Here is an 18,629-nt window from a genome sequence, read left to right as displayed (position 1 = left end):
GTGGGTCCTGCTCCACGTTTCCATCTTCCACGCCGCTTATCGGCAATGAACATGGCGCGGGATTAATCAGCGCTGACCCATATCTCCTCCCGATTGGACCGATGCCACACAACACAAGCTGCACACAAAGGGTCGACGAGTTTCTGATTAGTAGGGAATTTGTTCCTGTCGATTTAAGGCCCGTTCATACAATAGTGGCACCGTATGTGAGTCTAACGTAGTTTCTTAAAAATATGAAAAATTAAATGCTTGAGCTTTTTACATAAAAAAACGAGTTTTAAATTATATGTTTAAAATATAATTACTTATTGTTAGTAAGACGAAGATACAGAAAAGAATAACACAGAAAGATATATTCTGGTGTCAAAAATATTATAAATACAATAATTAAATGAGTTTTTTTTTTAGGGAAAGTATCTAAGCAACAAGACATTTCTGAATATTTTAAATAATGTGTTTGGAAGTAAGACTTGCTTTAATACATATAATTAAACTAATAAAATTTAAATTTTCTGTGCAATCTTTTGATTGTCTTGACATCAATGTATCAGTCCTTAATATTTACGTGTTTTGCTAGCACTTGGAATTAGAAGCTTGCATTATTAAAATAATAATAATAATTGGCAAGAATGCAATTTCTCACTTGTTAATTTGCATTTTATACAAACTTGAAAATTACGCGCTCTTAACAAAAATTTATTAATCTACACCTTTAGAACGAGATGTATTTAAGTAGATTATAAATGAACTAAACATTTTGCATTACACAATTATTGTAAGATAAGCTTTATGTGAGTGATACTTTATGTATCTTGTGATACATTGTAACACCGCATGTCCCATTGACTACGAGATTCCGACCGTCGCGTGGCGGCACGTTTCGCTACTCTGAGTCACATGTCATCCAGTATGAATTACAATTCCATTAACGTAGTAGAGCAGCGGAGCTGTGCATAATACGTCCCAAACCTGATCTCTCTCTTTCTCTTTCTCTCTCTCTCTTTCTCTCCCTTTCTGTCTCTAGATTGGGATGTCAAGCGCGCGAGATGTAATATTGCGAAGGGAGCGAGGCGAGGCGGCAATAGCGTTCCGATATGGGACAGGCGATTGAAGTTGTGTTTTTCGCCGCTAACGAGATTAATATTCACCCGCGGGCATGCATCGATGCGCGAAATGGGCGGAAAACATGGGCTTTCGGAAAGATCGGCTGCGGTATTTTGTACCTGGATGAATGACATTTGTCGATAGCATTAATTGATTGGCATCCGCATGTAAAAAAAAGTAGTTAAAATTCTATTAAAGAAAAGTTCGATTGAAATTAAAACGGAAAGAATAAACTTTTGATACGTCGATACGTGCCTGAAAAATGAGATGTTTTTGTAACTGAAGACATATTAATATTATTTTATGTTTTTATACGAGATAAGCGTATTGCAAAATGCTTTTATAATTCTAATGGCAATGTTTTATGAATAGCAGTTTATTATTGGAAATAATATTATTATCTGCATCTATTTAAAACACAATATAAAAAACAACATTAACATGGAATAAAATTCTATGTTAACATAGTATAGAATTCTATTACAAATGCAAATACTTTTTACAATACTATGAAATTTTTAATCAATAATTAGTTTTATTTTATAATTTACATTATAAGACTATTATATATAATAATTTATAACAAGATTAATACTTGTGTGTGAGATAGCATACGAATAAAATAAAATGTGAGATTATTTAGGGGAAAGTCGCCAGTACTGGCACACCATTTTGTTTTTGAGTAATATTTCTTAAACAAAAGTTAAAAATAAAATTTTAACAATATAAATACATACTAGAAAGTGCCTTCGAATGGTATAGCTGTTTATAATACTTTTTCATATTTTGTAGTAATTAACGATTTGGCAACATAATCCAAAAAGAGCGTCTGAAAAATTGTAGCCCAAAATTGGTATCCTAGACAGCAATAGCAAAATTCAGAGACGGCTCTAAAGAAAAGAAATTAAGTAGAAAATAAATTGATAAACTAAGTATTAAAATGTATTTTTATCTATTACAACAAAGTACATAAAATTTAAAGAATAGAATTGTCTCCTTCCCATGTTATACACTTTTTTCGATACCTTATTAATAGATCTGTCTTGACTGACGTTACTTTATGGTATTAAAAAAATATGAAAAAATATATTGAAACGTCTGTCAACATTCTAGTTGAAGATTTTGTATTGTATATTCTTACGGAGCACGCGATGCGCGATGATCCGTTTTATGTTTCAAATCGCATTACAATGAAAATGTAAAAAAAAATATCAATAAAATAATTTTAGAAAGCTACAAACATGTAAAACGATATATTATCAATAATATACTCATTTTTATTTTAACTGTAAAATTCACAAGAGAAATTTATGCAAATATTTTTGTTTTTTAAGAATTCGTTTTTAATCAATTTTATATAGAAAAAAGCCATGAATGTATAAAATATGAGTTATTGTTCCTTTAATTATCTAAACAGATCATATTTTTATTAGTATTAATGCGGTGCAATGTTTAGTTTCCGAGAAATACGAGGGTGCTGCTTTAGGAGCGAGTGTTGGCGACTTTCCTCTAACGTTATAAATCAAGAAATTGGAGCAAATTAAAAATTTAAGGAAAAGATCAATGGCAATTTTATTTTTTAATTAGTTCCTTAAAATCAATTTATTAATCAATTCTAGAAATTCACTACTTACAATTAAAATAAACGAATAGTAATGTAAAATGTGAAAACAAAATATAAAAATACAATAATATTAACTCTAGAACGGAACATTTTTTTGTTATGGAAACAAATACTATATGATATACTCAAATCAACTTTAATTCTTTAAAATTTTCACAAAAACAGATATATTGTAACAAACTTTTTTCCAACGAAAATATCAAGCATTAAAAAATATAACAGTAACAAGTATATATTTTTATTAATAACAAAAAGATTACAATAAAAGAAAAAAATTTTAATCATTTTTAAAAATTTGTATTTGTTGGAACAATTTAAATAAAAGGCTTCTTAAGTAGAATTTCAAAAACTAGTGTTTTAAAAGCTTTGAATTTAAAGAAAAGTATACCGTAATCGTGCCTTTCAAAATAATGCATTTGGCATACACGTATGGCATATGCAGTACAAACTTTCATTGTTTCTTATTTTATTAAAAATTATTTGCTGATTAAGGTTCCGTGCACAATGAAAAATTATTAAATATAAGGAATGGGAATTTTAGAAATACTTACCTCAATGAACACTATAAATCAATAATAAATTATGTTGTCTTGTAAGACACATGTACATCTTACATCTTATCCATTGTGCGTTATGTTTAATGCTTATTGAGGAATGTGATTTAAAAATTCTTATTTCTATTCTTAATGTCTAATATTCTTTCATTGTACGTGCGCGCATAGTTGTCTTTTGATCTCTTCAAAGAAAAAAAGTATTCTACCGTGATCAAACTTACCAAGTAGATTAACCAACCTTTGAAATTGAATGCCAACCTTTGAAAACGTCTGGGTATGCCATGTTCAATGTCGGTCTAGGGTCAAGTATAAAATGTAAAATTCAAAACGGACGCAATATAATATTTAACGTAGAAGAAGAATGGTCATACTAGTCTTAACAAAAATATTCAACCAAATAGTACTACAAAAAAAATCTAAAATCAACATATGAACGATAGAAATCAAGATAATAGAAATATCTTCCCATCGTTCAATTGATGGATATTTGAACTTCGACTTGCTCATCTAAAATGATTGTTCGAGAGATGAAGTCTAAAAGTCGGACAAGGCAATCTCGAGATCTCGGGAGTACGACCGGCGCAGTCGAAAAATCAACGTGAATTTCCTTCCCTCGGAGGGAAACACCGCTGTCAAGTGAAACAAGGCGTCCCCCTATGTCTTGCGGGAATGAAGGACAGAGACAAGCACACTCACGATTAAGGGTTTGTTCTCGAAGGGACGAGAGAGTCCGGAGTAAGGAGCAGAAGTCGAAAAAGAAGGAAGCGGAAAAAGGGGAGAAATCGAATGATGGAAAGAGAAGAATATAAACGAAAGACGAAGAGTGAGCGGAAGAAACAAGAGAGGATCTTAAAAAAGATAGAAAGAGATGTGAAATCCAAGGGATGCAGGTAAAAACAAGATTGGAAGAAAGACGGCTTTAAGGATAATAGAAAAAAAAGAAAAACGAGAAAGGGAGACATACCGAGACTTTAAGGTAGTGAGAAAAAAAGAAAAGAGAGGTATAAAAGAAAAATGAATACTTAGAATGAGAAGCGACTGCAAGAGGAAGAAGAATGCGATGTCTAAGGGATAGCAACGGAGGGAGAGAATGAGAGAATGAGATAGAAAAGATGAACCAAGGGGGATGTAGGGCTGGGAACAAGAGACGATTCCGGGAGTCGAGGGGTTGCTGCAGTTGGTGGCACGGAGGGATGAAATGGGGAAAACATTCGCCCGGGCTCTGGCGGCTGGTGTCGGGGCTGAGCTGATACACAAGGGGCCCATGCCAGAGTGTGCGCCGGTAATTGCGAGCTCTATGTAGATCCACTTACAGTGATTAAAAACTGTCCTGCTGGGTATCATCCGTGGCGGAACGACGCATCAAGGACGTCGGCAAGGGAAAGAGGAGAAGAGCAACGACCAGAATGCGCGCCGCCAAGAATAATTCCGTCACGTCTCGCAGCCACGTCATTTCGCGCGCGTCCAGACAACAATCTCATGTCGTTCTACGATTACAGTTTGATTATTATAGTCGAAAAGGCGGCTACATGACTTCTTTTATGGCATTTTTCGAACTAGTACGATGCTTATCGTAAACTTGTAATCTAAAAACGCAGCATTATTTTAATTAGAAATGTTATTAAAAGAAGTTATTACTATCTTTGAAAGGGACAGAAAAAAGTTTAGATTTGGCTTTTTCCATAAAGACCGATTTAATTTTAAAGATTTGTAGTAAATTTAGACTTTTGTTTATTAATAATTTTTTTTATTAAATATTATTTTAATTAGCAGTATTGATAATTTTCATTAAAAGTTATTAACACCGCTAGTTATCGCTACATTTATTAAAATGTAATAATATTTTTTTGTATTTAAATAAACAGATTTTTACGAGATATTTTACGAGAGAACTTACATATTAAAGCATGTAATAAATATGTAGATATGTATTCAAAATAAAAATAAAGATACATAGAGAGAGAGAGAGAGAGAGAGAGAGAGAGAATGTGCAAAATTAATCAGATTAAATATAATCGTTTTTCTTGCTATACGTATTGTATGCGGACTGCAGCGATCCAGACTTTCAATTAAGGAAATAAGTTTAGGGTGAAAGCGCATCAGCCTGCCATCTCAGTCTTAATTATGGTTTGCCCTGTGTAGCATAGAGACATTTACTTTTATTGGTACAATTGTCGAAATGACTCCATTACGAATTAATTAAACACACAAAACTAAATAAGAGAAAGTGTGTATATGTGTGAGAGAGAGAGAGAGAGAGAGAGAGAGAGAGAGAGAGAAGGAGAAGAAGAGAGAATATTTTTTATAAAATTGACATTTTTTTAACCATAAAACCAAATTATTTCACTTTATTAATAAACTTCTTTTGCCATTAAAATAATGTATTTATCGTTAAAAAATTAATGGAAATTAATAAATAAAGATTACTGAAAGATTAATAATGTGAGAAATTTTAAAGCTTATTTTTATATAACATCAAAAGGAAAAGTGGTATTTTGACTCTTGTAAATATAATGGCCATTTGTAAAATCTCCATTATTAGATGACAAAATCTAGCAATTACTTATAGAATCATTTGTTTAATAGTCTGCCATTATAATATGCCAATATAACATAGAACTGGGTGTATAAAAAAGTAGCGCAAACAATTATTTTTTATCTAATGTTTATAACTTCTCTAATGTTATAAGTGTAACGATATAAGTGTAGAAACTATAATCACTGAACGCTTATTGAATGAGAGATAATTGAATTAAAAATGGCCACCGAAAAAGAAAGGCAATAAGAAATCGTGGTTGTCGGAATCGCTCAGTAGCTTGTCATTATGTAGTGGCGTTTATATGCCAATACATAATAGCCGACATTTGTTATAAGATATTTTTAGTTTTGAGTGGAGACACAGGGGTCGTGAGATAGGTGTGAGATGAAGATACCGTTATACCTCGTATAATTCGCATTGAATTCTAAAAGCAACCGTTAAAATTACTTTATTATTGTTTATTTAAAAATTGTAGGATGATTGATCATTAGTGTATATTGTGTTTTTATAAAAGCTGAATTTTAATTTTGCAAGTAGTAGCGATTTTTGTAGATGTATACTTTCTACGTTAATTTTGAGCAGTATGTTACATATAAATTTCTAAATTATAGTCTAACTGGAAAGCCTCGAAAATGGCCTTCAAATAATATAATTAAATTTAATGCGTACCAAAATGCCTATATAAATTCAGCATATAAAGTTATATCATGTAGTGAGAGTGGTCGTGAGCCGTTTGTATTACAAGCGTAAGACGGTTCTTACGACTTTACAACCTTATAGTGGTAGAACTCTATGACTAACAAACTGGTATTGATAAGAATTGTATCACGTTAATATTTATCAAGTTATTTAAAAAAAAAAACAAAATGGTATTGCATTACCCCTTTTTTTTCTCTTTCAAAACTCTTAAAATATATTATACAATATCATATAAATATATATTGTATGAATATATATTTGTATACTTGACCCACGATGATGAAATTGATGTCGAATTAATTCAAACTCATCAAACACATCGTTTTAACATTAATTGGATAGGTCATTTTTGACTGAGGAACGTTTTTTTGTTATTTATCTGTATTTAACATTTTACTTGGCTGTTCATATTTCAAGTTATGCAAAGTTAAATCATATCATAGGACAGTACAACGATGTACAATATCATGGGATTTTGCTAATGCAATCCCTTAATCATGCTAACGTCTCAATAGATCTAATACGCCTCAACGACATCTTTTTCAACGTTTTCAAAGCAATTATTCGATAAATTGATTGTAATTTTATTGCTAATCCATAGATTAAATTACATGTGTGACAAATTTTCAGTACTGCAGTCTATATATGACAGAAATTATATGTATATGTACGTACATTCATTTGCATATATTCTATAATATTTTCTCTACATTTTGAATAAACATAGAATTTTTTAACAAAATACTGTTTTTTTTTTAAATAAAACCAACTTTACATCCATTTTTGTGGGAAGACCATTACCATCTCTGTTTCTCTTTGACGATTGTACAATGTTGTCACATTTTCATAAATATCAGAGATAATAAATATTTCATAACTTTAAGTCTAGAATCAATTAAATAACACATTGATGAATGTAATCGTTAAGTTTTTAATATAAAATATTATATTGTTTCTAAAAAATCTGAAAATGCATTACATAGAAAATTGAAATCTCGACATTTATTGTTATCGCTTTTCTGATGTGCTGATTGGTTCTTATTCAGCGCTTACTTTGTGAACAGCTGTCATCGCGGAGATTGCGTATGTTGATTATGATATTGAAGGGTTAATATTGTAATGTTCAATTTGTAATTTGTCTGAAATTATGTAATATGATAAACTTTGTAGCGCGCGCGTAGCGTGCGCCTGTTTTATCTAGTTATTAAAAAGTTATTGTACAAAATGTAAATGGGAGGTTATAATATCATCTTCTCTACTATATCTCTTTTATTATATTAATGTACTTGATTCTAATGAGAGTAACTTCTGCACATTTTTTTATCTGCAGAATGTTTAATTAATTTAATATTTTAATGAAAATTGGATTATATCATTCTTTTCACAACTTTTTATCAAAATTCAGATATCTTCGTATTTAAATGTAAAATGAATACTTTATTATATAATTTATATATATTACGAATTAGTACAAAATTATACTTTTTACTTCTAAATTTTGCATATATCAAATTCTATCAGCGGATCTAATCACATTGCGAAGTATATCTTACCGATACTAAATTAGATCGGCCCGGGGTCAGAAAGCAAAATTCGCGGTTAACTGGTTCGAGAAGGGAAAATCACGACAAGACCTAAACGTAGGGTGAATCAAACGGATAAGCGTAGCGCAAATTGCACCATCGTGCGGTGCTTCTGTAGAATTCTTAATGCCTCGATATTTACCTTTAATCATCGACATCAACACAGTATCGGATATAGTTATAACTTGATTAAACAATATCGAGCAAAATAACTACTGCTATAAAAGTATTCTGTTCCACGTGAATTAACGACTATATATGAATGTAAAATGTATAAAATATTAATATATTATACTATTGAATCTATTCATAATTGTTATATTTATTATGTAAATGTATAGAGATCTTTGATAGAAGCCGCTTTGAGAAATTAATCTTTATTTAGTGAAAAGTGTGTAAAAGCCGTTTTTGATTACATACAATATTTTATGTTGAAATGTAATTATTTGTAATATAATTGAATTTCTCATTGATATTATAATTGTAAATAATAAATTAATTTAAAAAAATGATATGTATAATTATTAACTGATACTAAAATTATATTTAATATTATTGTAACATTAACCCAGTTAAAAAAAACATTACGCGAAGTTTGATGAAAACTTTATGAGAATTATACAACATACTGAATTATACATATACTAAATATTAAATCAGCATCATTTGATTATAAAAATTATATATATAATTGAATATGTCACATTTTTGCATGATTTATTTATTAACCATGATCCAACACGAACAATGAAATTGAAGAATTGTTCAAACTTATCATTAAATATGCAAATAATTAAGAAACGAAATTCGAGAGTATAGAGAGTTTTTATCAAACAATCACAAAATTAAAAAATTGTCCGAACACAAGATATTGGGAAATTATTTTATGTTTAAATTAAGTAAATATTATATTGTAACATTAAATAAGCGTTCTAATTTTTATATTATAATTCCAAATATTATATTTTAATTTTAGGGATAACTCAATTAGAAGTGAAAACTCTTGTCAGTGATACACATTTTGACCAGAAACAAACTTGTATTCAAACTGAAAAAATTTTATTATTCACTCTGTTATTAATATAATCAGATTGAAAAACGTATTTAAATAAAATTGTAGTTATAGTTTTAAAAGTACGGAAAAACCAATTTTTCCCATTTTTCCACGAATTTTCTTGATTTCTTTCCCAACGACGGATAAATTTATTGGAAAAATTGGATAAAATCGTTTTTTCGAACTTTTAAAACTATAATTGCAATAAAACATCGAGTCTTCTTTATTTGTTTCTAGTTTAGTCTGAAAATGTGTGTAAAAGGTAGAGGAATAATATTAAATAAACCACATGATCTTTTATACAATCATGCCATGAATTTTCCAGCTATATAAGATATTAGAAATTTATTTTATGCTACAAATCAAAAGTATACTTTTGATGGAAATGCAGCACGGGCAAGAGTTTTCACTTGTAATTGTGTTATCTCTAAAAAATTATATTTGGTGAATCTGTAGCATAAAATAAACTTGTATACATATCTTGTGTCTTGTGACAATTAATTTCGTGACTGTATTATATAAAATAAGTCTGTTCAAAAATTAACAAGATACTTAATAAACATATGAAAGAACGTTGAAACAATAAAACAAAGTAAAGAGACGCATCCGTGTGCACGGACAAGTATCGAAGCGCATGATCGGAAAAGAGCGGAGGGTAGAATTCCCGTACAGTTCCCATATAAAGAGATGATTAAATATTTATCCAGAAGGTGCTGGACATCTGTCGATATGCCTTGTTGCACTTTATTTTGGCACAGTATATTTGTTTAACATTAACGCTGCGTGCGCGCGCGCTCGCTCGCGTGAACGCGCTCTCTCACCCTAATTCGCCTCGTCGTCGTCGTCACTTCGGCAAACAACGGCACACATGCTACGGTCTGCTCGAGGTTTGGTCCGTGGCCAAATACGAATTATTAGCATTGGCACGTATCACGACCAGCACATTTACTATATGGTATAGTGATAATCGCGAGACAACTTTTGAAAAAAGTGAACACTAGAATTTATTCCTTATATTCAATCTTATACAGGAAAAGCTACAATAAGCTATAATAATCAAATCCAATCTTCCGCATACGTGCTTTTATTTTTTAATTTTAGATAAAATCTCTGAGAAACTAAATATTTATTGTTATTAAATACGCGATCGTCACGAAATATCGATATGTCTACCATTTGTCAAATAAATTTTTCACCCCCTCACGTAGCATAAAATCTTCCATTAACCGTGTTTTTATTTTTAAAAGACAAAATCTCTCATTTTTCTCAAAAGCTTTAAATTTTAAGACTGAATTGATTCTTCTTCCTGGCTTGATTTTGCACCTCGCTTCTATTTTTCTCTTTTTTTTCAATCAACGGTAGATCAACGGAAGAAACGCGATGCCAGGTGTAATCAATTTCGGATTAATTAGCGCGTGAGGGGGTTGACGGTGTTCGTCGCGTAGTTACGATTCGAATTTCACGTAAAAATTGCCACGCCGGTTACGCAACCGGCGCACAACAACCGGTAGCAGCAGCAGCAGCAGCAGCAGCAGCAGCAGCAGCAGCTGATAAAAATCCAATAGCCCCAGTGTTTGCCAGCCGGAAAGGGCAATCACGTTCATCATGGTGTCCTGCGCTCCCGCCGTCGCCTCCCGCTGCCGCTGCCGCTGCCGCCGCCGTCGCCGCGGTGCCACCCTCCGCCGCCCATCTCGCGTCCCTTCTAACCCCCGTGCAGTCTCCCCTAGCTCCAACAACCGACAGCTCGAGCAGTTACGTTCTACGAGCCCTAAACGTAGCCGCCCCTGGAAAATCCAGGGGTGGGATTCACGTGCGCGCACGTTGAGGAACGAACGGTTCAGGGAGTGACGAGGAGGGACGGAGATTGAAGGGGAGTTTGCCGTACCGTAAGGGAGCCGGGGATGCGGTGGGGGCAGAGCGACGGGATAGGGGGATGAAGGGGAAAAGGGTGGATGAGCGGCACCACCGGTCAGATAAACGCTAAAGCAAATAAATCCGCTACTTTAACATGCAGGTCACCGCAGGTGTCTGTTTATTTTATTCGTTAAATATTTCATTTGGCCGGCTAGGGCCAATTACGAGCGCGCCGAACGGCCGGCCGCGCCGTTTCGCTCTGACGAGCCGCGCCAAACCCTCTGACGCGCCTCGCGCGACAATTTCTCGTTTCGCGACGTAAAAACGTAATATTTGTCGTTTGTAAATATCGTCAACTTAAGTCTTGACTGAATTTTCAATATAAATTTCGAACCATTTCAATTTCTGAATAAATTAGTTATTATTTGATATCGATTTGTCACCTCTGATAAAAAAAAAATCTGTATTTTAAATTAAATATCAACTTGTTTTTGTATAGTATTTACACATAAAATCCATTATAGAGAGCGATTTTAAAGTTTTTGTGCAGCTTTAAACTTTTATAACTTCCGTGTTAAAAATAAAATTAATCTGTTAAATTAGAAAATTGTAATTTAGTGAAATTAATTATGTATTAAAAATAATCTGTTTATAAACTTTTTTTTCTAATAGATTACAAGACATGGATCTATTTCTTAGTTTCCTCTACGTACACTAATTTTATGAGTTAGACTCATTAGACTTTTATAGGAATATATTGATACCGTTGTTCATTTAATAAAATTTGGCTTTTTAGATAATCTGCAGAGTAAAATAATTTAACATAATTCGTTATACTTTATACTAAATCAAGAAATTTAGAATTGTATTTCACCTTGTGTAAAGGAGAGTTCTTAAATACGTTCCACTTAAAATTTTTTTATTATATTCTCTTTTTTGTACTCCTTTTGCACGCAATTGAATGTTAAAAATTATGGCTTGATGTTTTATGTTTCTATTAATACAATGCTTAATTTTTTACTAATAACAAATTAATCTATTACAGTACTTTATTGTTAGTAATATGATGTAAAAGGTACGGTTTAAATAATCAATCATCTTTATCGTACTTGTAGATCTCCTAAATCGCTTTTGAAAGTATCGACTTTGTAAATTGAAAATAAAACAAATGAAAATATAAAGAATCATTACATTATTTCATTAATTTATCAAGAAAAAAAATAGAACCAAATATTTAATGGTTAATAAATATATTAATAAATAACAATAATAAGAAGAAAATGCCGAATAACTAAAATAAATTTTGTTAAAATATTTTTGCAATTAACATGTTTTTACTTATGGTAATTATTGCTATTGCCACTTATCAGTCGTATATTAATATCATTTATGTGATAAAATTTGCAGTGATATGATTTAGGAAACTTAATAGATGTTAAAAATAATGATTTTATCTTTATAATAATTGCAATACACATACAAGTGTAAAATATATTTTATAATAAATCTTCTTTTATGAAAATATAAAAACTTAATATAAAATTGTATAATTACATTATTATCAGCTACATACATTGATCAAAAATTAACATTATTGTGCCTTTTTAAATTTACTAACATCCATAAAACAAGAAGAAATTTGTTAAGTTTTTGTCTATATTATTCATTTCTCATTTATTTTTGTCACTAAATGTTGCTTATATTAAATAAGAATACAAAATATTGATGAGATTTACGCAATCGGTACGCATTCAGTATTTTTTCTCTACATAGTGATGGATATGAGTGAAAAACAATTTTAGAAATACATGTATATAAAATTAAAATAAGTTTCTTAATTCTAACTCTTTTAATAGATTAATTTGATCATATATAGAACGGAAGTCATGAAAGTTTAAATGTTGCATAAGGCTTTCATAATCGTATTTAAATTTGTGAGCATTTTCGCTAGACAGCTTTTAATGGTCATTTTACTAATAAATAATCTAGATAACTATAGATAATCTTTTTACAGATATATCTGTACACGTTAAAATAGTATAAATGTGAGAATATTTCGTGTACACGAGAAATTAATTACAGACATAGCATTGACATGTACAATTTTGACTTCTACTTAGAACTTGCTATTAGAGAAATACAGATATACCTACATGACATGAATTTTTAATAAACGTCTTGTTCATGTATAAATTATAGCAATAATCTAATTTTATAAAATATGTATTCGTTACCTGTCATTATCACTATCTGTAAGTTATAAACGAAGGAAAAATATCTCTAAAAGGTCAAGAAATATTAGTACAATTATGTCTTAAAGAAATATACATCTCTCTAAATCTCATAAAGTAAAAATTCACTTGAAAATTGTGCAAATTCGATTTTCACTCCTTTAGAGTGACGTTTTACTCTGCGAGATTTAAAGAGTAATAATAAATTTGGATATTGAAGCTATCATAGCTTCAACAAATCACATATGTAAATCGTTGGAGAAAAGAAAAAGAACAAGGTCTAACGCCGTTGGACATGATATCAATGTTGCAGGTATGGTTCCAGAATCGACGCGCGAAGTTTCGCAAACAGGAGAGACTGGCCCAGCAGAAGTCCACGTCGCAGAGTGGCATCGGAGCGGACAGCGGCGCGTCCAGCCCCGTGGCCGGCACCGTGAAGGCGGAAGGTCGCTCGCCGAGGAGTCCAGCGACGCCACCCGGCGGCTCGAACAGTGTGCTGTCGTCGAACGAGATCAAGCCGATCGCCAACCAGAGCCTGGTGAACGTGAAGCACACGGATGGTGCAGGCGACGGCTCGCCCAACATTCGAGGAAGCAGCGGCGGCGGTACCTGGGGCTCTTGCAGTCCCAGGCCCTTCTCGGCGGCCCTGCCGCCCTACCTGTTAGATCCGCTGCCGCTGAAAACCGCGAATCTTTACTAAACCGTCTCCTCCGTCACCGGCCTGACGAAGAGTGTAAATACAGAGAGCCGCCCGCTCGTCAACACGGAGACGACACGCCGTTCAGGTTCAAGGAGCGTCCAGGTTTATTTTCCGGGCCCCGATTTCTCGTGGCATACAAATTCGTCGGCGTCCATCCGTACGTGCGGTATCTTTAAGGACTCCGGTAAGACGCGCCGCTCATATTTTTGACAAAGATACATTTAAGCAGTCGGGCGAACGGGCAAAAGGTGTGCCAGCTTGCTTTACGAGGTAACGTCTGTTGAGATACATTCCGAAATTTGTGCGCTAACCAAGACAAAGCGTTATAAATGCCAATCATGGAAAAATCAGGAATCGAGATGAATATAATTTAGTAAATTTCGATTGTAATATTGTGCTGAAATTGCGAAGCCAATTAAATACTGTCTCTTAAATTTGAAAGGAGAAGTGAATTCTCAACATCAAATATTTGAGCAATTTTATAGAATGTGCTATATTTATTCTGCATCCTGTGATAAGTGTAGAAACGTTTGACTAATATATTTCCTTGATTTCTTTCCGGTTGCTTTAATCTACACGTTGGCGTATTTATGGATCGAGAGGAGGGAAAGGGAGTAGCGTACAATTACACGATGTAAAATATTGTTTTTGTTGATACAAGTATGCTGTATTATTTAACATAATAATTGAAAAAATAATTTTAAAAAGGCATAACTGGAGAAACGCTGTTTTAAGATATTACTATTCAGATTGAAATTGAGACCTACTAACCTAAATAATTGAAAAGTAATATAAATCAATTTAAATTCGTATCAGAATACATTCCGACTGATATCGAAGATAATGGACTTTGTACCAGCGTTTACTCTAAACGACAACTTTAATGTTCCCGACGAATAAAATAGAATTATAAATTTGATTATTTCGCTTAATATGTCCAAATTGTGCAGATAAAATAATTCTATATTTTTTAAGACTATATCTTGATTAAAAAAACAATGAAATTAATCTAAACGTGATATTATGTAATCATAGAATTAAATGTAAAAGCTCTCTTTTTTTAAAATTAGAAATTTATTTTATATTATTTTTAATTTACTGTGGATAAATGATTTTCTTGGAAATTTAATGAACCAATAACTTTCAATGCAGCTTTTATTTGGAGTATTAAATGGAACTATTGGGATTATAAATTCAATGTAATCTTTAAGGTACTCCATATATATTACGTCATCTTTATTTACTTGTTTGTTTCATTATAATTATAAGATAAAGAAGACAAGTTTCGTCCGAAACAATGAAAATGTTATTAGAGCATCGCTCTAATTCTCGGGACGTTAAATTTTCGTTTTCAGTACATGCTTTCCATCCGTATTATTTTCCATTGACAATGCCAATCTAGAATTAACACAAGAGAAACACAGCGTAGAATAGTATCGATAAAAATACTATTAATGACGCGATTACTACTGGACTTAACGGACTTAGTTTTTCGGGATTGATTTAAATGCTGAAAATTATGACTACATTGCGAAAATCTCTTATGATATTTATTATGTGTATCAAGTAGCGAAAAACATATATTTCCACAGTAAAATCTTTGATGCAAATACCGAATGTACTTCGCACTGATTTAATGCGCGATTCCAGCGACCTGTCGAATAATTAATTGATTAAAAATTAGAGCAGCGATCAATAGATTAAAAAAAGGAAAAGAAAGCAAAGGAAAAGAAAGTCTTGCTTGGTGTCAAAATAAAAGTGACTCTCAAAAAATTTATTTTGCTAAATTACAAGAAAAAAAATGTTCTGAGAACAGTATCTTTGCGTTAATTCTTAAATTATATTTCTGATTAAGGTTTTATATTCATTTCAACAAAAAAATATATATATAGTAACATCTGCATTTTTTATTTCAATTTTGTTCAGAATATTAATATTGATATATAAAAGAAAATAAAAAACTAATAGTCAAAATTTGAATCCAATTAAAATGTCATGATACAGTAATTGAACAAGGCTAATGAAAATATGGTGCAATTATAAATGTGCAAATTAAAATATAAAAATTTTCATATTTTATTAAACATGTAAAACAAGCATTTTGATTTTCTTTAAAATCATCTTTAGTGCACTATAACAGAAATCTATAAAATCCATAAATCTATAAATTCAGACACTCTAACGGTAATCTCGTTCTTTTTCTGCGAACATTTACTGCGTATTATTGCGTATTCATGCTGCGTATTGTTATAGAATTGTTTTATATTCATATAAAGCTTCTTTATACGTTCTCAGTCTTTTCGGTGAATCATTTTACGAACATTTTTTGTTTAAAATTAATGTAGCTTTCAGTATTAATAGTGTTACATATATATATATATATATCTTCAGAAGAAGTATTTTATCTCCTCTGTCAGTACACTTTACAGCTGAAGGATGCCACTTCGAATTCGGCAACCTGATACCGATTCAACTTAATTGGATTGGAACAAAATTTATGGATTTCTGTTATAGTGCTCTGAAGATCGCTCCAAAGAGGGTCGAAACGTTTGCTTTACACGTTTAATAAAGTATGAAAGTCTTCAATTTGCGCATTTACAACTGTGCCGTATTTTCATTAGTTTTGTTCAATTATTTGTATTGTTAAAATTTTGAGAGTCCATTGAATCATTACATCTGAGAATATTAAGTTGTCACTTCAATTGATTATTAATTTTATATCTATTTTATATATTCTATTTTGTTATAAAACTTCTGTTGCAGAGTTATGATATTGCAATTTGTTAATTTCAATTCTCTCTCAGTAAAAAGTGTAAATTTAGAGTGTACAAAACTCTACGAAGAAAGTCTTATATCAAGAATCGCTGTAGCGCGAGACGATTGATTCGCGTTAATTCGCAGATCGACGGAATTTCTTCTTAGGAAGTCCTTAAGATAAATACTTACATACCGTCCTGTGTGTCTCGTACCAAGAAGAGCGAGGGTACCTGTCTTATCACAATATACGATGGACAATTTCGGCAGTGGTCTGACTCGTTCGTCGTGCGCCATTAACGAGCGCATTATTCTGCGTATGTATAGTTTATCGATTACGACTGAATCTATTTTATAGTGAGATGTATAAATGTACATTAGTTAAGACGAAGGTATGTATAACGAAGGTATGTATAGTTCACCTGAAAATATTTTTTTTTTTCTTTCACAAGTCTCGTCAAATCCTTAACTTTCAGAGGGCTAACGATTGGACACATTTCTCTCAGCTATATCATTAAAATATAAATAAGTAATATGCTATTACTGATAATTGTAGTTAAGCTAGACATACTTGAAATTGTTACACTCGTTACAATATTTTTTGCAATTCTTTATAAAGATAATTGTTTGCATTTCAATACAATAGTTCAATACAACGTATTAAAACGTTAATTAGAAGAAATTGATGTCCTATATTTGAGAAACAAGAGAACTCGCCATTAATTATTAAAACTTCTGAAATTATTAAAAAAAAAAGTCTATTTTGCAGAGATGTAAAGGTCCTCTAAAAGTTAATGGCAATAGCGTGCGAAAATTTTTATCGTGTCCCGAGGCAATCCATATCCCAGTTCGATAACGAATGTGATTTTTTAACGAAGCACTTTTACAAAACTGCGTATTACTGGCGCGTAGCGAGCCGCGCTTTCGCCCATCTCCGCGAAAGACGCGCATTATCGATTATACGCGACGGCGACGAGAGGGGAAAAGCTCGTCTCAGCAAGCCAGGAAGCGTTCGTGAACTCTTGAACAGCTTCGTTGCTCCCGCCATTATTGTTAAGATTAACGAATGGTAATTATCGATATGTGTGAACCGGAACTTGTACAGTTGTTGCTATAAATATATGAAATTAGTGTTTTACACCATACTCATACTCACTTCTCTCCGTTGAAATCACTCCAGTGATTCCCCCATAACAGTTTTGTCGGAGGACTATTATCTACTTTTAAGCAACGTAATAGAAGGAGAAAAAGCTAATATCCTAGACAGCACAGACCTGCTAAAGATGTTTATAAGACGCCTATAAGACGCACGAATATCTTCAGAATATTCTTTGGCTACTCTGTGTGCGTATGCTGTTTGGGATTTATATCACTATTTCTAACCCTTTGCAGTCACATCTCCTAAAAATTCTGTAATGGTCACACCGGGGGCAAAATGACTTTAGCGCATTTCACCAATCGTCATATTTACAGCTTTCATTTCTTTAAAGTAAAAAAAAAAAATTACTGAACTTATTTTAAACATTGTAAAGAACATAGAAGTACAGCGACTTTTTAAAGATTTGACTTATATAATAATAATAACATATTTTTAAAAATTCGCAAAAGTAGAATATTTTTGAAACATGAGTTTCTTGCTCAAAAGATCATAATTTTTTAATTTTTAATTATTTTTAATAAAAATTTATGGCTACTCTATAAATATGACACTCTAAAAGAAAATGCGATAGTTTACGTTCTAAAAAAAGTTTTTATTTATTTCATATAAGAAAAAAAGTGTGAAATTATTGTATAAAAGAGTAGTTCATTTTTTATTATTATAATTGTGATATGTATACAATAGAAAAATTAAATTTTAATTCATTAGAGTCTTAAATTTTTTTGAGGTTTCTGGGTGATTACAAAAGATTAATTTATCTACATTTAATGTTAA

At 31.7% G+C, this 18,629-nt stretch overlaps 1 protein-coding gene across 1 annotated transcript in view; it reads left to right on the top strand.

Moving 5' to 3' along the window:
* The window catches only part of LOC105194323 (paired mesoderm homeobox protein 2A), a 33,472-nt gene extending 16,379 nt beyond the window's left edge, over window positions 1-17,093 (top strand). The window contains 1 exon segment of the mRNA XM_011159183.3: window positions 13,556-17,093. Within this exon segment, the coding sequence (XP_011157485.2) occupies window positions 13,556-13,942 (387 nt within the window). The 3' untranslated portion in view covers window positions 13,943-17,093.
* The last annotated feature ends 1,536 nt before the right edge of the window (window positions 17,094-18,629 follow it).

This window comes from Solenopsis invicta, chromosome 1 (genome assembly GCF_016802725.1).
Source record: "Solenopsis invicta isolate M01_SB chromosome 1, UNIL_Sinv_3.0, whole genome shotgun sequence".
NCBI lineage: Eukaryota > Metazoa > Arthropoda > Insecta > Hymenoptera > Formicidae > Solenopsis > Solenopsis invicta.
Note: the sequence above shows the minus strand (reverse complement) of the source record. Positions and strands in the feature narration are given on the sequence as shown.